At 37.7% G+C, this 22,197-nt stretch overlaps 1 protein-coding gene across 5 annotated transcripts in view; it reads left to right on the forward strand.

The window, feature by feature from the left end:
- ARFIP1 (ARF interacting protein 1) overlaps positions 1–22,197 on the forward strand; it is a 136,529-nt gene that overhangs the window by 70,376 nt on the left and 43,956 nt on the right. For 3 of the 5 annotated variants that reach the window (XM_007466711.1, XM_007466710.1, XM_007466709.1), the window contains exons 4-6: positions 1,420–1,515; positions 2,844–2,956; positions 19,576–19,797. In XM_007466711.1, coding sequence (XP_007466773.1) covers positions 1,420–1,515; positions 2,844–2,956; positions 19,576–19,797 — 431 coding nt within the window. The remainder of the gene's footprint in view (positions 1–1,419; positions 1,516–2,843; positions 2,957–19,575; positions 19,798–22,197) is intronic. The other 2 variants (XM_007466712.1, XM_007466713.1) reach the window with 1 other exon arrangement.

A 22,197-nucleotide genomic window follows, 5' to 3' on the forward strand; every position in this document is an offset into this window, starting at 1 on the left:
GTGTAGTTGAAATAAAATTATAAACATTAAAATATACTCAGCTAAATGTGGAAGGATGTTAATAATTTTTTCAACTTCTTTTTAATTATCACTTCCCTAAAGATATATAGCCTTTAGAATTTAAAATAAAGAAATCAGTTGAAGCTAATTTTCTTTAGTTTAATGCCAGACAGTTTTCTTAGTTTAATGCCGGCCATTAGCAACAATGTTGGGTAGTCAGTTTTTCTTACTTTATAGGTAGCTAAATAATTTGCCAGGGTGTTACTGGCAAATTACTGATACTAAAATATTGATACTATGTGGTTAAATAGAGCCAGAATTTCAAGCCCAGAGTTAGAATTTAAAACTCAGTTGTGTTTCACTCAAAAATTGTGTTCTTTCCTCTGGTTCTCAAACTTAGTTGTGTTTGAGAATAGCCTAAGTAGCTTTTAAAAAACTACAGTTGCCTAATGTGCAGCATGGTTACTGTAGTTAATAATAATGTATACTTGAAATCTGCTAAGAGAATAGATCTCAAGTTTTTTCACCACACACACAAAAGAGGTAACTATGTGAGGTGATGGATGTAATCATTTCACAATGTATACATATATCAAAACATCACTTTGTACACCTTAAATATATACAATTTTTATTTACCTAATAAATAAATGAAAACCAAAAATAAATCAAATAAAAAAGCTAAACCTGTCAAAAAAGAAAAAAAAAAAAGTCCTACAGATACCTGTTTCACTGATAATCGGATTTTATGGAGTGTCTCAGGTGTGTTTTAAAAGCTTCAGAAGTAATGCTTATGATTAATCAGAATAACACTCTATATTAACACTTCTCAAGCTTAAAAAAAACATGCAGATCACCTGAGGATCTTGTGAAAATGCAGATTCTGGTTCAGTAGATCTGTGGCAGGGCCTGAGTTTTGCATTTCTGTTGAGCTTCCAGGTGACATAATTGATGGAGACCCCTTGCATCCATACCATGAGTAGCAGTGACCTACACTATGTGATATTTGATATATGATATGAAAATTTTGGCTACAATTTCTGTGAAGGCTGTGATTCATTCACATTTCTATGAATTTTAATTTTAAATTTGATACAGTGTTATGTGCCTTTGGATTTCTACTTGAAGAGCTTTCCTCCCTATGTTAGAGTAGCAAGTGATAAAATATTTACTTAAGCTTTAAATCATTCAGCTGTGGGACTCTAATCACATTCTTTTAATTGATTTGGAAACTAAGAACTCAGTCTGGTAGCATCCATTTATTATTAGTCCATTTCTGCAAGAAAACAAGTATATTAATTCTAGCTTTTAATCCTAGTTTTTGAATATCTTAAAGAAAATGTCAGTACACCTATATTCAAAATGTAAGTATGTGGAGGAAGATAAGGATTTTCACAGTGAAATGTCTGCCCTTTTCAGGTTCCCCAGCACCACCACTGCCATCTGTTATGTCTCCTAGCAGGGTGGCAGCTAGTCGACTGGCTCAACAAGGAAGTGATTTAATTGTTCCTGCAGGTATTCACTGCACTGATTGGATAAAGCCCTTCTTGCTACTGCTGAAACTAAATTAATTCACTCAGTTTCTTATCACTTGCTTTATATTCTTAGGTGTGTGTTATTCTGGCTTTTTTGGTGGCTGCTTTTTTTTTTTTTTAACAATAAGGAAAATAATCTTTCTAGCCATAGCTTATCTTTCTGGCTTTTCAAAGTTTATTAGGCTCTATTTCAAACCCGAAATTTAATTTACCTTACGATTAAAAAACACTGTAAAATTGATTCATTTTAAATCATCCTCTCTTTGCTCTGGAAAATGTTGGTTTACTTATTTGATCCTAAACTGCTCTGCACTTTAATATTGCTGGACTATAAGAACAGGGAAAAAATAAACTTTGTATTTCTTTTTACATGAAATGTTAATATTTGTTTCTGTGAGAATTTTGTAAATTCTTAAATGTGTTTGATTTTGTATGCTGTTCTCTTTCTTAGATTGTGGTAAAGCTGTGGTAAAGGCTGGGCTGGCTAGAGGAGTGAGAAAAGAGATTTTTGCTGACTGTAACCTTTTACAGACATTTTATAAAACATTTTCTCTTGTCTTCTTCTCATTGTTATTTTAAAATTATTATGAAGTTTCTATCCCAAGTCATTAGCATCACACATGTTTATTAAATATTTTCTTCTACGAAAAATACTTTACTATTAGGAACTATATAGTTGTAGAGTTGCTTTTATGTCATAATATCTTGATTGTTGGAGCAATTCATTATCAGGGCTTTATACTGCCTGTATTAATTATGGCTTTTTGGGGAAGTGGGAGGTTCTCTTGAGAAAAAACGAAGTACAGTGTAGGTCTTGTTATAACACAGCCTCTTATATTAGTGGTAAGATATTTTTAATGACTTTAAAATTAGAGTGTTTTTAAATCCTCCAAAATTACAGTAACATTCTATTGTTGCTCTCTTCTATGTAGTATAGTGAAAGGAGATCACTGTGAAGAGTGTGTGGCCTTTCAGATTTTCACTGACAGTGTTTATTAGAATCATTAGGTTATAAGATTAATTGTGGAAATTTTATTTTTCTTGAAGTAAACAGCAACGTATTTAGAGAAGAAGGCCGGTTGCAGGATTTGTTTTTAAGAAGATGGACAAACCTCAGAAATATGTTTTTTTAAGTGTTAGGAAATTATCCTCAAAATGATTCCAGGAAGTTCTAGTCCTTCACCTTGTGGGAACTTTTTTATTTCTTTAAACGCATAAGTAGTTTAATTTGAACAGCATCAGTGTTTTGTTTTCTTTCTACTTGTCTTTATCTGGTTTGCATTTTTATCTTCTCTTCTGATCTTATAGGTGGCCAGAGAACGCAGACAAAAAGTGGACCAGTTGTTCTAGCAGATGAAACTAAAAATCCTGCAATGGAAAAGTTAGAACTTGTTAGAAAATGGAGTCTAAATACCTACAAGGTTTGTAATTTTTTTTTAAATGTTTCTACCCTATCTGGCTCTAAGAATTTTCATTTTTATGTTATTCAAATTATTATTTTGCAATTATATGAATATATAGGAGAGAATAATGCTATTTAAACATAAATATACAATTAGAAAATGAAGTATTTTGTCTTACTGATCTTGGCATAAATGTATTTTAAAAAGTCAGTAGCAAGAGTTTAAAAAAAAGCTACTAAAGTTCTTACTAATTGACAGATAACACATAGTTGAAGAAGAAATACAGTGCCTGGGAGGGAGCACATGTAGCTGTATACAGAGCTGCTCTAGATATGTTTGTCACAATCTGCAGGTTTTTGATGCTTTATAGCAGCTGAATGTCAAAAGAGGTATATTAGTTTTCCAAAGTTTGGAATTCTCTGATTTATTGTAATACTAAGCACTAACTGTACACACAGCAAATGAGTTGGATTTCAAAAGTTTATTGTTGTTAGTTGTATTGTTTCAGAGTAATTGTTGGTTATTTTTTTTATGTTCTCATAAAACAAGCAAATTATTTAATCTATACTATATTTGATGTATAAGCCCCAAATCCACTTAGTACCTTCAAATCTTAACAGGGAGAAGATGGTAGAATTCATAGAATAGTTAAGTGGGTGAAAGCCCTAGCAGTTCAAGTTAGAGCATTAGCCTTAACACTGGCTGTATTTGTGAATTGGTAGTGGGCCTAGTGGTTTGTAAGTCAGGAATTGTCTGTATTTTTATACGGGAGTCTCTTATGTGTCTTCTAAAGAGTAATACAAAAGCGAATTTACTCTTTCAGTTAGTATTTTTAAAGTATGATCTGCAGTTTTCTATAAAAGCACAGGTATTCTTAAGATGTAAAAGTGCCCTGAAACTGCTACATGAATCTTTCCAAAAAAGTATTTAGTTCATGTCAGTGTAGAACTGAGAAATGCCAGTGGTAGCCGTCAAAAAGGCATCAGTGGATGCCTGCGAAACTGTTCCCACTCAGGACATTCTATTTACTCATTGCCCCTTTTGTTCTCAAGGACATGGATTCTCTCATTTCATGTATTGTTTTTCCCTTTGTATTCCCTCATATCACAACAGTTCACCCAAATATTCAAATGTCTACTTCATCTTCTCGCTGATTCCACGTATCTAGTTAATTATTAAATGGATTCTGCCTCTTTAATATTCTTTGACTTTATCCCCTCGTCTCCATCTCACCCTTCACAGCCATATGATTACTCTCTCACATTACTGTGGTAGCTTCTTGACAAATTCTCTTAGCCTACATATTCTGCTCTGCCTGACATGGTTCATTCTTGCTTAAACTCCTTCACTGGATCCCCATTGTCTTTAGAACAGCATGAATCTGACCCCATCTACCTTTCCAACTTCATCTCCTGCTGCTCTTCTCTTCACCCAGGGATCCAGTGATCCATACCAGATTATCCAGATATTTCCTAAACAAGCTGTGCTTTCTCACACCTCTACTACTTTGTTCACAGGGCTGTATTTGCCTACTGCTTGGAATTCCCCTTCATGCTCCTTTCATTCTACTTGTTTATCTTTCATACCAGACTGAGCTTCATTCATTTATTTATTAAATTCTGTTCAGCCGTTCCTTTGTTCATTTATTCCTGAAATTTGACTCTAACCTTTGGCATTCTCTGTCCACACATTTGGAGCCTAAAGAATACAGGCCTTATTTCTGAACTAAATCCTAGTAATTTTACAGATTACCAAATTAAATTTTTCTCATTTTAGCCTTCCTCTCTTATGTCATTTAATTTGTGTTTTCCTTGTTCTTTATCTTTTTTTTTCCTATATGTGTGTGTTTATCATGTATTCCTTTTCTTCTGTCTTTTACCTTTTCAATAATCTGAGTAGAATCATTAAGATTCCAGTTATCTCTACATTAACATACCACATTCAGACTTTCTGTTAATAAAAATGACTGGTCTTCATAATGTGTACACATGGCATGGTACTATGTGAAAGAGTTATTCTCTTCAGACTGATCACTTTATTTTTAGCTGAAACTTTTTTTCATCAGAGAAGTTTGGATATCTCAGTCTAAGTCAAAAGAGAGGAAGTCCTAGCTTACATGATTTTATGAAGTTTGTAGCCCAGTGTGTCTGGGCTGACATATGACGCTCTATTCTTGTGGCTTTTTGACGTTTTTGGTCCAGATTGTGAGCTGATACAGGACATTCGTTGTCACTTGGATAATCCTTCAAGTATTGATTCTGATTTGGCTGAATTAGGACTTTGCTTGTTATCCATCTTACTCTTGAGGACCTTGATTCTGGCTATGGCTTTGATCCTTTCTTTCTTGGACTTCAGTTCCTACATGATTTCTAACTTGAATTTCTTCTGCCTGTTTCTGTTCTCTAGCAAACACTTTAAGCCTTTTCCTAAAAGAGAATATTAGCACCTCCTTTACTGGTTGTTAATTTTGGCTCCAAGAGCACTCTGGTGATTAAAACCAAATATGTAATAGGAGGGATTTTAAGTTTAGGCCTTGAACCTATCTTCTTAAATATTATTATTATTAATTTATTTACTCATTTATAGCTGTGTTGGGTCTTCATGGCTGGGGGCAGGCTTTTCTAGTTGCAGCAAGCAGGGGCTACACTTCGTGAGCATGCACGGGCTTCTCATTGCGATGGCTTCTCTTGTTGTGGAGCCACAGGCTCTAGGTGCACGGGCTTCAGTAGTTGTGGCACACGGGCTTCAGCAGTTGTGGCTCGCGGGCTCTAGAGTGCAGGCTCAGTAGTTATGGCGCATGGACTTAGCTGCTCTGCAGCATGTGGGATCTTCCTGGACCAGGGCTCGAACCCATGTCCCCTGCATTGGCAGGAAGATTCTTAACGACTGCACCACCAGGGGAGTCCCTTAAATATTATTTTAATCTACCTGATTTTATTCACACACTTTGAATACAATATTTATTTATTATCTTATTTATTCTCATCTGCAAGAACAGTTGTGAATAATGAACTCTGGTTCATCATTTTTGTTTTTTTTGTATTTTCCTAGTGTAGAGTAGGGTACTTTTAGAAGTCCATCTTATTTTTTTAAGAATAATCTCAGTTTCAGCATTCAGACCTGTTTGACATCTTTTCTAAACATTAAATGTTTCTTAAAAATGTTTTAAGAATGTGCCACCAGTATTCACACCTTTATCAAGTTAATATTTGTTGTCTTAAAGCCAGTATCTTTAAAACTTTCATTCCTGTTTTTCTTATCATATTACCTTCTTTATTTACTTCTTGATCTGTCTCCCCTGTTCAATTTCTAGTATTTCCTTTTATGCTCCCTTTTTCCCTATCCTTCACTCTTAATAACTCTTTTAATGTAATATCTATCAGTTGCTGCCATGAAATTATTCTTTTCCTAGTACTTAAATTGTTTTATTCCTTTTTTTTTTTTTTTGCATTATACAAAAGCTCTGGTGCTATTTAAATACTAGTAATACCCAGTGACTATCTTGTAAATACATGACCTATATGGTGGTGATTTACGGTATTTTATACACTGTTTATCATTATATTATCTTCCCCCAAGTAGGAGATCTATGTAGAGCAATAATTTACTTTTGCTTCTTCCTGTGCCTTTAATTTTGTTCCACTTGTCCTATTATTTTCAAAATGAATTTGTTTTTTTCTTTTTTTTTAACATCTTTATTGGAGTATAATTGCTTTACATTGTTGTCTTAGTTTCTGCTGTATAACAAGTGAATCAGCGATACATGTACATATATCCCCATATCCCCTTCCTCTTGTGTCTCCCTCCCACCCCTCTAGGTGGTCACAAAGCAACGAGGTCATCTCTCTGTGCTATGTGGCTGCTTCCCACTAGCTGTCTGTCTTACATTTGGTAGTATATATATGTCAGTGCAGCTCTCTCACTTCTTCCCAGCTTACGCTTACCCCTCCCCATGTTCTCAAGTCCATTTTCTACATCTGCGTCTTTATTCCTGTCCTGCCCCTAGGTTCTTCAGAACCATTTTTTTTTAGATTCCATATATATGTCTTAGCATACGGTATTTGTTTTTCTCTTTCTGACTTACTTCACTCTGTATGACAGACTCTAGGTCCATCCACCTCACTACAAATAACTCAATTTCCCTTCTTTTTATGGCTGAGTAATATTCCATTGTATATATGTGCCATATCTTCTTTACCCATTCATCTGTTGATGGACACTTAGGTTGTTCCTTCTATGCCCTGGCTATTGTAAATAGAGCTGCAATGAACATTGTGGTACATGACTCTTTTTGAATTACGTTTTTCTCAGGGTATATACCCAGTAGTGGGATTGCTGGGTCATACGGTAGTTCTATTTGTAGTTTTTTAAGGAACCTCCATACTGTTCTCCATAGTGGCTGTATCAACTTACGGTCCCACCAGCAGTGCAAGAGGGTTCCCTTTTCTCCACACCCTTTCCAGCATTTATTGTTTGTAGATTTTTTGATGATGGCTATTCTGACTGGTGTGAGGTGATACCGCATTGTAGTTTTGATCTTCATTTCTCTAATGATTAGTGATGTTGAGCATCCTTTCATGTGTTTGTTGACAATCTGTATGTCTTCTTTGGAGAAATGTCTGTTTACATCTTCTGCCCATTTTTGGATTGGGTTGTTTGTTTTTTTGATATCGAGCTGCATGAGCTGCTTGTAAATTTTGGAGATTAATCCTTTGTCAGTTGCTTCATTAGCAAATACTTTCTCCCATTCTGAGGGTTGTCTTTTGGTCTTGTTTATGGTTTCCTTTGCTATGCAAAAGCTTTGAAGTTTCATTAGGTCCCATTTGTTTCTTTTCGTTTTTATTTCCATTTCTGTAGGAGGTGGGTCAAAAAGAATCTTGCTGTGATTTATGTCAGAGTGTTCTGCCTATGTTTTCCTCTAAGAGTTTGATAGTTTCTGGCCTTACATTTAGGTCTTTAATGCATTTTGAGCTTATTTTTGTGCATGGTGTTAGGGAGTGTTCTAATCTCATACTTTTACATGTACCTGTCCAATTTTCCCAGCACCACTTACTGAAGAGGCTGTCTTTTCTCCACTGTATATTCTTGCCTCCTTTATCAAAAATAAGGTGACCATATGTGCGTGGGTTTATCTCTGGGCTTTCTATCCTGTTCCATTGATCTATCTTTCTGTTTTTGTACCAGTACCATACTGTCTTGATTACTGTAGCTTTGTAGTATAGTCTGAAGTCAGGGAGCCCGATTCCTCCAGCTCCGCTTTTCGTTCTCAAGATTGCTTTGGCTATTCGGGGTCTTTTGTGTTTCCATACAAATTGTGAAATTTTTTGTTCTACTTCTGTGAAAAATGCCAGTGGTAGTTTGATAGGGATTGCATTCAATCTGTAGATTGCTTTGGGTAGTAGAGTCATTTTCACAATGTTGATTCTTCCAATCCAAGAACATGGTATATCTCTCCATCTATTTGTATCATCTTTAATTTCTTTCATCAGTGTCTTATAATTTTCTGCATACAGGTCTTTTGTCTCCTTAGGTAGGTTTATTCCTAGATATTTTATTCTTTTTGTTGCAGTGATAAATGGGAGTATTTTCTTAATTTCATTTTCAGATTTTTCATCATTAATATGTAGGAATGCCAGAGATTTCTGTGCATTAATTTTGTATCCTGCTACTTTACCGAATTCATTGATTAGCTCTAGTAGTTTTCTGGTAGCATCTTTGGGATTCTCTATGTATAGTATCATGTCGTCTGCAAACACTGACAGCTTTGCTTCTTCTTTTCCGATTTGCATTCCTTTTATTTCTTTGTCTTCTCTGATTGCTGCGGCTACAACTTCCAAAACTATGTTGAATAAGAGTGGTGAGAGTGGGCAACCTTGTCTTGTTCCTGATCTTAGTGGAAATGGTTTCAGTTTTTCACCACTGAGGACGATGTTGGCTGTGGGTTTGTCATATATGGCCTTTATTATGTTGAGGAAAGTTCCCTCTATGCCTACTTTCTGCAGGGTTTTTATCATAAATGGGTGTTGAATTTTGTCGAAAGCTTTCTCTGCATCTATTGAGATGATCATATGGTTTTTCTCCTTCAGTTTGTTAATATGTTGTATCACGTTGATTGATTTGCATATATTGAAGAATCCTTGCATTCCTGGAATAAACCCCACTTGATCATGGTGTATGATCCTTTTAATGTGCTGTTAGATTCTGTTTGCTAGTATTTTGTTGAGGATGTTTGCATCTATGTTCATCTGTGATATTGGCCTGTAGTTTTCTTTCTTTGTGACATCTTTGTCTGCTTTTTGTATCAGGGTGATGGTGGCCTCGTAGAATGAGTTTGGGAGTGTTCCTCCCTCTGCTAAATTTTGGAAGAGTTTGAGAAGGATAGGTGTTAGCTCTTCTCTAAATGTTTGATAGAATTCGCCTGTGAAGCCGTCTGGTCCTGGGCTTTTGTTTGTTGGAAGATTTTTAATCACAGTTTCAATTTCAGTGCTTGTGATTGGTCTGTTCGTAATTTCTCTTTCTTCCGGATTGAGTCTTGGCAGGTTGTGCATTTCTAAGAATTTGTCCATTCCTTCCAGGTTGTCCATTTTATTGGCATAGAGTTGCTTGTAGTAATCTCTCATGATCTTTTGTATTTCTGCAGTGGCAGTTCTGCTTTTTCATTTCTAATCCTATTGATTTGAGTCTTCTCCCTTTTCTTCTTGATGAGTCTGGCTAATGGTTTATCAATTTTGTTTATCTTCTCAAAGAACCAGCTTTTACTTTTATTGATCTTTGCTATCATTTCCTTCTTTTCTTTTTCATTTACTTCTGATCTGATATTCATGATTTCCTTCCTTTTGCTAACTTCAGGGTTTTTTTGTTCTTCTTTCTCTAACTGCTTTAGATGCAAGGTTAGGTTGTTTATTTGAGATGTTTCTTGTTTCTTAAGCTAGGATTGTATTGCTATAAGCTTCCCTCTTGGAACTGCTTTTGCTGCATCCCATGGGTTTTGGGTCGTCGTGTCTCCATTGTCATTTGTTTCTAAGTATTTTTTGATTTCCTCTTTCATTTCTTCAGTGATCACTTCGTTATTAAGTAGCGTATTGTTTAGCCTCCATGTGTTTGTATTTTTTACAGATCTTTTCCTGTAATTGATATCTAGTCTCATAGCATTGTGGTCGGAAAAGATACGTGATACAATTTCAATTTTCTTAAATTTACCAAGGCTTGATTTGTGACCCAGGATATGATCTATCTTGGAGAATGTTCCATGAGCACTTGAGAGAAATGTGTATTCTGTTGTTTTTGGATGGAATGTCCTATAAATATCAATTAATTCCATCTTGTTTAATGTATCACTTAAAGCTTGTGTTTCCTTATTTATTTTCATTTTGGATGATCTGTTCATTGGTGAAAGTGGGGTGTTCACGTCATCTACTCTTTATGTTTTACTGTCGATTTCCTCTTTTATGGCTGTTAGTATTTGCCTTATGTATTGAGGTGCTCCTAAGTTGGGTGCATAAATGTTTACAATTGTTATATCTTCTTCTTGGATTGATCCCTTGATCATTATGTAGTGTCCCACTTTGTCTCTTGCAATAGTCTTCATTTTAAAGTATATTTTGTCTCATAACGAGAATTGCTACTCCAGCTTTCTTTTGATTTCCATATGCATGGAATATCTTTTTCCATCCCCTCACTTTCAGTCTGTATGTGTTCCTAGGTCTGAAGTGGATCTCTTGTAGACAGCATATATACGGGTCTTATTTTTGTATCCATTCAGCCAGTCTGTGTCTTTTGGTGGGAGCATTTAATCCATTTACATTTAAGGTAATTATCGATATGTATGTTCCTATTCCCATTTTCTTAATTGTTTTGGGTTTGTTATTGTAGGTCTTTTCCTCCTCTTGTGTTTCTTGCCTAGAGAAGTTCCTTTAGCATTTGCTGTAAAGCTGGTTTGGTGATGCTGAACTCTCTCAGCTTTTGCTTGTCTCTAAAGGTTTTAATTTCTCCATCAAATCTGAATGAGATCCTTGCTGGAGAGAGTAATCTTGGTTGTAGGTTTTTCTGCTTCATCACTTTAAATATGTCCTGCCAGTCCCTTCTGGCTTGCAGAGTTTCTGCTGAAAGTTCAGCTGTTAACCTTACAAGGATTCCCTTGTGTGTTATTTGTTGTTTTTCCCTTGCTGCTTTTAATATGATTTCTTTGTATTTAATTTTTGACAGTTTGATTAATATGTGTCTTGGCGTATTTCTCCTTGGATTTATCCTCTATGGGACTCTCTGTGCTTCCTGGACTTGATTACCTCTTTCCCATATTAGGGAAGTTTTCAACTATAATCTCTTCAAATATTTTTTCAGTTCCTTTCTTTTTCTCTTATTCTTCTGGGATCTGTATAATTTGAATGTTGGTGCATTTAATGTGGTCCCAGAGGTCTCTGAGACTGGCCTCAGTTCTTTTAATTCTTTTGTCTTTATTCTGCTCTGCAGTAGTTATTTCCACTATTTTATCTTCCAGGTCACTTATCTGTTATTCTGCCTGTTATTCTGCTATTGATCCCTTCTAGAGTATTTTTTATTTCATTTTTTCTGCTCTTCATCGTTGCTTGTTTCCTCTTTAGTTCTTCTAGGTCCTTGTTAAATGTTTCTTGCACTTTCCCTATTCTATTTCCAAGATTTTGGATCATCTTTACTATCCTTATTCTGAATTCTTTTTCAGGTAGACTGCCTATTTCCTCTTCATTTGTTAGGTCTAGTGGGTTTTTATCTTGCTCCTTCATCTGCTGTGTGTTTTTCTTTCTTCTCATTTTGCTTATCTTACTGTGTTTGGGGTCTCCTTTTTGCAGGTTGCAAGTTCATAGTTCCCTTTGTTTTTGGTGTCTGTCCCCAGTGGCTAAAGTTGGTTCAGTGGGTTGTGTAGACTTCCTGGTGGAGGAGACTAGTGCCTGTGTTCTGGTGGATGAGGCTGGATCTTGTCTCTCTCGTAGGCAGGTCCACGTCCGGTGGTGTGTTTTGGGGTGTCTGTGGACTTATTATGATTTTAGGCAGCCTCTCTGCTAATGGGTGGGGTTGTGTTCCTGTCTTGCTAGTTGTTTGGCATAGGGTGTCCAGCACTGTAGCTTGCTGGTTGTTGAGTGAAGCTGGGGGTTGGTGTTGAGATGGAGATGTCTGGGAGATTTTTGCCATTTGATATTACGTCGAGCTGGAAGGTCTCTTGTGGACCAGCGTCCTGAAGTTGGCTCTGCCACCTCAGAGGCACAGCACTGACTCCTGGCTCCAGCACCAAGGGCCTTTCATCCACACAGCTCGGGATAAAAGGGAGAAAAAGTAGAAAGAAAGAAAGGGAGGGAGGAAGGTTGGAAGGAGGGAGGAGAAAGAAAGAAAGAGAGAGAGAGAGAAAGAAAGAAAGAAGAGAAATAAAATAAAGAGAAAAAATAAAGTTATTAAAATAAAAAATAATTATTAAGAAAAAAATTTTTTTAAAGTAAAAAAAACAAAATGGATGGATAAAACCCTAGGACAAATGGTGAAAGCAAAGCTATACAGCGAAAATCTCACACAGAAGCATACACATACACACAGAAAGAGAAAAAGGGGAAAAAATAATAAATCTTGCTCTCAAAGTCCACCTCCACAATTTGGGATGATTCCTTGTCTATTCATGTGTTCCACAGATGCAGGGTACATCAAGTTGATTGTGGAGATTTAATCTGCTGCTCCTGAGGCTGCTGGGAGAGACTTCCCTTTCTCTTCTTTGTTCTCACAGCTCCCAGGGGCTCAGCTTTGGATTTGGTCCCGCCTCTGCTTGTAGGTCGCAGGAGGGCATCTGTTCTCCGCTCAGAAAGGATGGGATTAAAGGAGCCCCTGATTCGGGGACTCTGGCTCACTGAGGCGGGGGGGAGGGAGGGGCACAGAGTGCGGGGCGAGCCTGCGGCGGCAGAGGCCAACGTGACGTTGCACCAGCCTGAGGCGCGCCGTGCGTTCTCCCGGGGAAGTTGTCCCTGGATCCTGGGATCCTGGCAGTGGCGGGTTGCACAGGCTCCCTGGAAGGGAGGTGTGGAGAGTGACCTGTGCTCACACAGAGGCTGCTTGGTGGCGGCAGCAGCAGCCTTAGCATCTCATGCCCGTCTCTGGGGTCCGTGCTGTTAGCCGCGGCTTGTGCCCTTTTCTGGAGGTCCTTTAAGCAGCGCTCTTAATCCCCTCTCCTTGCGCACCAGGAAACAAAGAGGGAAGAAAAAGTCTCTTGCCTCTTCGGCAGGTCCAAACTTTTCCCCGGATTCCCTCCTAGCTAGCCGTGGTGCACTAGCCCCTTCAGGCTGTGTTCACGCCGCCAGTCCTCTCCCTGGGATCCGACCGAAGCCCGAGCCTCAGCTCCCAGCCCCGCCCTACCTGGCGGGTGAACAGACAAGCCTCTCGGGCTGGTGAGTGCCGGTCGGTGCCGATCCTCAGTGCGGGTATCTCTCCGCTTCGCCCTCTGCACGCCTGTGGCTGCGCTCTCCTTCGCGGCTCTGAAGTTTCCCCCCTCTGCCACCCACAGTCTCCGCCCACGAAGGGGCTCCTAGTGTGTGGAAACCTTTCCTCCTTCACAGCTCCCTCCCACTGGTGCAGGTCCCGTCTCTATTCTTTTGTCTCTGTTTATTCTTTTTTCTTTTGCCCTACCCAGGTACGTGGGGAGTTTCTTGCCTTTTGGGAGGTGTGAGGTCTTCTGCCAGCATTCTGTAGGTGTTCTGTAGGAGTTGTTCCACATGTAGATATATTTCTGATGTATCTGTGGGGAGGAAGGTGATCTCCGTGTCTTACTCTTCCGCCATCTTCCCCCTCTCCTATTTTATTCTTTTTGTTGCAGTGCCAAATGGGAGTGTTTCCATAATTTCTCTTTCAGATTTTTCATCATTAGTGTATAGGAATGCAAGAGATTTCTGTGCATTTTGTATCCTGCAACTTTACCAAATTCATTGATTAGCTGTAGTAGTTTTCTGGTGCCATTTTTAGCATTCTCTATGTATAGTATAATGTCATCTGCACACAGTGACAGTTTTACTTCTTTTCCCATTTGGATTCCTTTTATTTCTTTTTCTTCTCTGATTGCTGTTACTAGGACTTCCAAAACTATATTGAATAATAGTGGTGAGAGTGGACATCCTTGTCTTATTCCTAATCTTAGAGGAAATGCTTTCAGTTTTTCACCACTGAGAATGATGTTTGCTGTGGGTTTGTCGTATATGGCCTTTATTATGTTGAGGTAGGTTCCCTCTGTACCCACTTTCTGGAGAGTTTTTATCATAAATGGGTGCTGAATTTTGTCAACAGCTTTTTCTGCATCTATTGAGATGATCATATGGTTTTTATTCTTCAATTTGTTAATATGGTGTATCACATTGATTGATTTGCATATATTGAAGAATCCTTGCATCCCTGGGATAAATCTCACTTTAACATGGTGTCCGATGTTTGTTTTTCTGTTTGTTTGCCGTACGCGGGACTCTCACTGTTGTGCGCTCTTCCCAGTGTTGTGGCCTCTCCCGCTGCGGAGCACAGGCTCCAGTCGCGCAGACTCAGCGGCCATGGCCCACGGGCCCAGTGGCTCCGCGGCATGTGGGATCCTCCCGGACCAGAGCATGATGGTCCCTGTCCCCTGCATCAACCACTGCGCACCAGGGAAGCCCGGTGTCCGATCTCTTTAATGTGGTGTTTAATTCTGTTTGCTAGTATTTTGTTGAGGATTTTTTCATCTATATTCATGAGTGATACTGGTCTGTAATTTTCCTTTCTGTTTTGTATCTTTATCTGATTTTGGTGTCAGGGTGATGGTGGCCTCATAGAATGAGTTTGGGAGTGTTCCTTCCTCTGCAGTTTTTTGCAAGAGTTTGAGAAGGATGGGTGTTAGCTCTTCTCCAAATGTTTGATAGAATTCACCTGTGAAGCCATGTGGTCCTGGACTTTTGTTGGAAGATTTTTCATCACAGTTTTAATTTCATTACTTGTGTTTGGTCTGTTCATATTTTCTATTTCCTCCTGGTTAAGTCTTGGAAGGCTATACCTTTCTAAGAATTTGTCCATTTCTTCCAGGTTGTCCATTTTGTTGGCACAGAGTTGCTTGTAGTAGTTTCTTAGGATGCTTTGTATTTCTGCGGTGTCTGTTGTAACTTCTCCTTTTTGATTTCTAATTTTATTGATTTAAATCCTCTCCCTCTTTTTCTTGATGGTTTATCAATTTTGTTTATCTTCTCAAAGAACCAGCTTTTAGTTTTATTCATCTTTGCTATTGTTTTCTTTGTTTTTATTTCATTTATTTCTGCGCAGATATTTATGATTTCTTTCCTTCTGCTAACTTTCGGTTTTGTTTGTTCTTCTTTCTCTAGTTCCTTTAGGTGTAAGTTTAGATTGTTTACTTGAGATTTTTCTTGTTTCTCGAGATAGGCTTGTATAGCTCTAAACTTCCCTCTTAGAACTGCCTTTGCTGCATCCCGTAGGTTTTGGATTGTCGTGTTTTCATTGTCATTTGTCTCTAGGTATTTTTTGATTTCCTCTGATTTATTCAGTGGTCTCTTGCTTATTTAATAATGTATTATTTAGCCTCCATGTGTTTGTGTTTTTTACGTTTTTTTCCCTGTAATTCATTTCTAATCTCATAGCGTTGTGGTCAGAAATGATGCATGATATGATTTCAATTTTCTTAAATTTACTGAGGCTTGATTTGTGACCCAAGATGTGATCTATCCTGGAGAATGTTCCATGTGCTCTTGAGAAGAAAGTGTAATCTGCTGTTTTGGGATGCAATGTCCTATAAATATCAATTAAATCTATCTGGTCTGTTGTGTCATTTAAAGCTTCTGTTTCCTTATGTATTTTCATTTTGGATGATCTGTCCATTGTTGTAAGTGAAGTGTTAAAGTCCCCCACTATTTTGTGTTACTGTCAATTTCCTCCTTCATACCTGTTAGCAGTTGCCTTATGTATTGAGGTGCTCCTATGTTGGGTGCATATATATTTATAGTTGTTATATCTTCTTCTTGGATTGGTTCCTTGATCATTATGTAGTGTCCTTCCTTGTCTCTTGTAACATACTTTATTTTAAAGTCTATTTTATCTGATATGAATGTAGCTACTCCAGCTTTGTTTTGATTTCCATTTGCATGGAATATCTTTTTCCATCTCCTTACTTTCAGTCTGTATGTGTCCCTAGGTCTGAAGTGGGTCTCTTGTAGACAGCATATATATGGGTCTTGTTTTTGTATCCATTCAGCGAGCCTGTGTCTTTTGGTTGGAGCATTTAATCCATTCACGTTTAAGGTAATTATCAATATGTATGTTCCTATGATCATTTTCTTAATTGTTTTGGGTTTGTTTTTGTAGGTCCTTTTCTTCTCTTGTGTTTCCCACTTAGAGAAGTTCCTTTACCATTTCTTGTAGAGCTGGTTTGGTGGTGCTGAATTTTCCTTTTCTGTAAAACTTTTGATTTCTCCATTGAATCTGAATGAGATCCTTGCTGGGTAGAGTAATCTTGGTTGTAGGTTCTTCCCTTTCATCACTTTAAGTATATCATGTCACTCTCTTCTGGCTTGTGGAGTTTATGCTGAGAAATCAGCTCTTAACCTTATGGGAGTTCCCTTGTATGTTATTTTCGTTTTTCCCTTTCTGCTTTCAGTAATTTTTCTTTGTCTTTAATTTTTGCCAGTTTGATTACTATGTGTCTCAGTATGTTTCTCCTTGGGTTTATCCTGTATGGGACTCGCTGCACTTCCTGGACTTGGATGGCTCTTTCCTTTCCCATGTTAGGGAAGTTTTCAACTGTAATCTCTTCAGATATTTGCTCTGGTCCTTTCTCTCTCTCTTCTCCTTCTGGGACACCTATATTGCAAATGTTCTTGTGTTTAATGTTGTCTCAGAGGTCTCTTAGGCTGTCTTCATTTCTTTTCATTCTTTTTTCTTTATTCTGTAGCAGTGAGTTCCACCATTCTGTCTTTCAGGTCACTTATCCATTCTTCTGCCTCAGTTGTTCTGCTATTGATTCCTTCTAGTGTAGTTTTCATTTCATTTATTGTATTGTTCATCTCTGTTTGTTTGTTCTTTAATTCTTCTAGGTCTTTGTTAAACATTTCTTGCATCTTCTCTATCTTTGCCTCCATTCTTTTTCTGAGGTCCTGGATCATCTTCACTATCATTATTCTGAATTCTTTTTCTGGAAGGTTGCCTATCTCCACTTCATTTAGTTTTTTTTCTGGGGTTTTATCTTGTTCCTTCATCTGGTATATAGCCCTCTGCCTTTTCATCTTGTCTGTCTTTCTGTGAATGTGGTTTTTGTTCCACAGGCTGCTGGATTGTAGTTCTTCTTACTTCTGCTATCTGCCCTCTGGTGTATGAGGCTATCTGAGAGGCTTGATGGGAAGGACTGGTGGTGGGTAGAGCCGACTGTTGCTCTGGTGGGCAGAGCTCTGTAAAACTTTAATCCACTTAACTGTTGATGGGTGGGGCTGGGTTCCCTCCCTGTTGGTTGTTTGGCCTGAGGCAACCCAACACTGGAGCCTACCTGGGCTCTTTGGTGGGGCTAATGACAGGCTCTGGCAGGGCTCATGCCAAGGAGTACTTCCCAGAACTTCTCCTGCCAGTGTCCTTGTCCCCCTGGTGAAACAGAGCCACCCCCCACCTCTGCAGGAGACCCTCCAACACTAGCAGGTAGGTCTGGTTCAGTCTCCCGCGGGGTCACTGCTGTGTGCCCTCCAAGAGTGGAGTCTGTTTCCCCCAGTCCTGTCAAAGTCTTGCAATCAATTCCCACTAGCCTTCAAAGTCTGATTCTCTAGGAATTCCTCCTCCCGTTGCCAGACCCCCAGGTTGGGAAGCCTGATGTGGGGCTCAGAACCTTCACTCCAGTGGGTGGACTTCTGTGGTATAAGTGTTTGCCAGTCTGTGAGTCACCCACCCACTAGTTATGGGATTTGATTTTACTGTGATTGCGCCCCTCCTACCGTCTCATTGTGGCTTCTCCTTTGTCTTTGGGTGTGGAGTATCTTTGGTGAGTTCCAGTGTCTTCCTGTCAATGGTTGTCCAGCAGCTAGTTGTGATTCTGGTGTTCTCACAAGAGGGAGTGAGAGCACGTCCTTCTACTCCACCATCTTGGTTCCTCCTCCCTCTGCTTTTTAAAAAAAGAACTCCTTTAAAAAAATGTCTATTCATAAAAATCCTTAGTTGATGATAAGAGAGAATGTGTCAGGGAATTCATTTCAATTTTAAAATAGAAAAATATGAGTAGCTAAATATAAATTTATGTGTATTGACGAGGAAAAGTCTCAAGATATTCGTTCTTAGAAAAGAAGTGCTCAGGATATTATGTATAGCATAGCATGGGCTCATGTTTACTTTAAGAATATTATATATATGATTATATAGGTTTAAAGAAGAGTCTATACTACCCATCAAACTATTAATAGTTTTCTACTATTTAGTTAAATTAAAGGACGGAAGGGGAATTTCATTTTTATTTTATTCATTATTTTAACTTTTACAACATATACTAATTCTGTGACCAAAAGTTTGAGAGACATGATCAAAGAACAAATTTGCAAATTTTAAAAATTGCAAAACTTATTTACTACTTTTCAGAATATTTTTTTAGATTTAAATGATAAGGATTATATTAATGTCCTGCATTGTTACTCTGAAAATGTATTGTTGAGTAGTGAATTTGCTTGTAATTTTTTATTTCTAGCAAAAATTACTAGAAAACTTATTTTCATGTGCTCTAAAGTTAGGTACTTTAAAAAATTGTAAATTCCTATATCATTATTTCTGGGACAGAGATAGAATAACATAGAGTAGAATAACATAATTTAATTTTATCTGGGCAAAAGTAGAAGATTTCAGGAATCTGTAATCTCTACCTCTTTCTCTTTCTCTGTTCCTTCCCCCTTCCCTCCCTCCCCACCTCCTCTTTCTTCTTCCTCCTTCCTTTCTTCCCCTCATTCTTCCTACTCACACACATATACACAGCTATTTAAGGGGAAAATCGAAGGAAAAAAAGCATTTGAAACCAATAAGAGAGTAGAATTTTGGTATTCTTATTATTCCTATATTAATAGTCGAGTATTGTTCTTAAATCAATGCCAAGTATCTCAGTTGTTTTCAGTAATCTACCAAAGTGCACAAAACTTGAAATATGATTATGTGAGAGAGCTCATCTGGCAGTATATACACTAGCTAGATACGTCTTAAAACTTCCTCTAATAAATAATAGTTAAAAAACATGTCTGATAAATTTACTTTCTGGGGCTTCCCTGGTGGCGCAGTGGTTGAGAGTCCGCCTGCCGATGCAGGGGACACAGGTTCATGCCCCGGTCTGGAAGTATCCCACGTGCCACAGAGCGGCTGGGCCAGTGGGCCATGGCCGCTGGGCCTGGGCGTGTGGAGCCTGTGCTCCGCAACCAGAGGGGCCGCGACAGTGAGAGGCCCGCGTACCGCAAAAAAAAAAAAAAATTTACTTTCTGAGTCTTGATGACCCTCTAAGGGGGCTGACAGTATTCAGTTTGTTAGGCTAGCTTGTTTGAAGCCAAAAATGGTGTATGCCATATGCTCCAGCATTTGCACTTTGGATTGCTGTATTACTGTTTTTTTCTTTTGTTCTTTTTTTTCTTCCTAAACAAAGTATATCTTTCCACTTCTAGTGCACTCGACAAATTATCTCTGAGAAGCTGGGCCGTGGATCAAGAACTGTGGACCTTGAACTTGAAGCTCAGATTGATATATTAAGAGATAACAAGAAAAAATATGAAAATATTCTAAAACTGGCTCAGACATTGTCAACCCAGCTTTTCCAAATGGTGCATACCCAAAGGCAACTCGGAGATGCATTTGCTGACCTGAGTTTGAAGTCACTAGAACTCCATGTAAGATTATTTGAAATAACTACTGGGGGGTGAGGGGGATGAAAATGGCAATAGGAGTATACTAAGAGGTAAGTTGTTACATTTCTGATTTGCTGAATTCTTAATAAAATTGTAATCTTGTGGTGTTCTTTAAGATATTTCATATAATTTTCAAGAAGGCCCAACTGACTTCTGTCAACATGGTGGTCCAGTTGTACCCTAAAGAAGATGTCATCTGGAGGTTTTAGGGCAAGGGAACTTGGTAGAGGAAAGGAAAAAGAGTACTCAGCCTGCTTGAGCCTAGAAAGAATCATAGCTATGTATATAGCTGGGTGTGGGTAAAAAGTAAATTCAGGCATCTATTGAAAATCTCCTGCGTAGTCTCTGAATGTCCTGAGCAAAGAGTAGCTTGCTTGACTGGATTTGTGATACACTTTTACTGAAATCATTAGTGTAAAATTGTGAATTTTAGAATGAAATTATTTTTCTGTATATATCTATATAAGTATTCAGCAAAGCATTATTAACAACTTCTAATAATATCTTAAGTGACTCCTTCTGTGTCTTTTTTTTTTCCTCATGTGGAGCCAAAAGGTACAGAAATTCCTTGCCTACAGACTTCTAACTTGCACAGTTAGATAATTTAGAGCATTAAATCATTTGGTAATATCTAGTATCTTGGACAAAGAAAGTTTGGCTACAGATGACAATGTTGAGAAAAACATGGAGATTCAATTCTGAGTCATTAGACAGTCAAAAAGAAGAATGAAACTAATGTTTAGGAAGCTGAGTTATCATAACAGCTGCAATTATTGAGTATCCACAATTTCAATATAATGGGCTAGGTGCTTTGTAACCATTATATCATGTAATTAACACTGCAAGAAATGTTATCCCCTATTTATAGATGAGGAAGTTGAGGCCAAGAGAGGTTACGTAGTTTTTATAAACTCACAAAACAAATAAAAGATAGAATTGGAATTTATATCCAGGCCTTTTTGTTTCTCCATGATCTCTTTTTTTTAAAAAAATAAGAATTAATAGCATTTTTTAAAGTATTTATTTTTTTAGCTGCGTCGGGTCTTAGTTGCAGCACACAGCGCACAGGCTCTTTGTTGACGTGCACAGGCTCCAGAGCAAGTGGGCTCAGTAGTTGTGGTGCATGGGCTCTCTAGTTGTGGCGTGCAGGCCCAGTTGCCCTGTGGCATGTGGGATCTTAGTTCCCCAACCAGGGATTGAACCAGTGTCCTCTGCATTGCAAGATTCTTAACCACTGAATCACAAGGGAAGTCCCTTTCCATAATCTCTTGCTGTCTCTTTAAGAGGAATCTTTAGATGGTCTGTGACCCAGAGAAAAATCCCCACAGTATGGAGAGAGGTAGCCAGAGTATAGGGTGTGGGGAAGTGTTGCAGTAATGTTATCACTGAGGCTATATTCAGTAGAACCTATTAATCATAATAGTTAACAGAGATTGGGGACTTACTATACACCAGATACAGTGGTTTATATGTGTATTAGCTCATCTAATGCTCAGTCTTAGCTAGTAGTATTTTTATTATCTTTCTTTTACAGATGTGAAGTCCTTTTTTTTTTAAACAGAACTGAGAGGGTAATCCTCAGTATTCAAGTCCATTGGACCCAGTTTGAATTTTTGAGTTTTTTATTTGAGCATTTCTAACTCTTTGTAAGGATTGGTATTTCATGACTTTATTCTTTCTTGGAGGTCTTCCAATGAGAAAATTTACTTATGCTTTTAATAGAATAAAACTTGTTATCTTGCAACTACCATATTGGTCCATTGGAAATCAGACACGATATGGGATCTTAATGATCCTATTTTCCTGTATCTTAAAACATTTTGCTGTTTCACCATCTTAGGAATTATTTCGTTATTACTCATCAGTTTTTTCCTACCATGTTAAAAATGGCTAAGACAATAAAACTAAAGAATGACAGCATTGCCTAGAAGAATGATACAATAGTGAGATAAATACTTTTTGTTTGTTTGCATTGCCAAAAAGAAATCTGGAGAAACTATTTATGTAGTTGTTTGTTTTTTTTTAATGTTCATGCAACACAATTAAGAATTTTGGAATTTTTCATTTTTGCACATAATGGAAAGAGACTACAATACCAGATGAATACATTTCACAATTATTACACAAATCAGAAGATGACTGCAAAGAGATAGCAGTACTGACTCTTAATAATGATGGCAAAATTGGATAATATCAGTGAAATTGCGGGCTATACGTATTCCAATGATGATATCCTATGTGAATTTTCTTAAAGAGTCATTGAATAATAATGTATTTTTAAGGACAAAAGGAAATACGGTATTGTGTTAGTCAAGATTCTCCAGAGAAACAGAATCAACAGGATACATAGCTATGTAGAGATTTATTTTAAGAAATTGGTTC

This window comes from Lipotes vexillifer, unplaced genomic scaffold, assembly GCF_000442215.2.
Source record: "Lipotes vexillifer unplaced genomic scaffold, Lipotes_vexillifer_v1.1 scaffold498, whole genome shotgun sequence".
Lineage (NCBI taxonomy): Eukaryota > Metazoa > Chordata > Mammalia > Artiodactyla > Lipotidae > Lipotes > Lipotes vexillifer.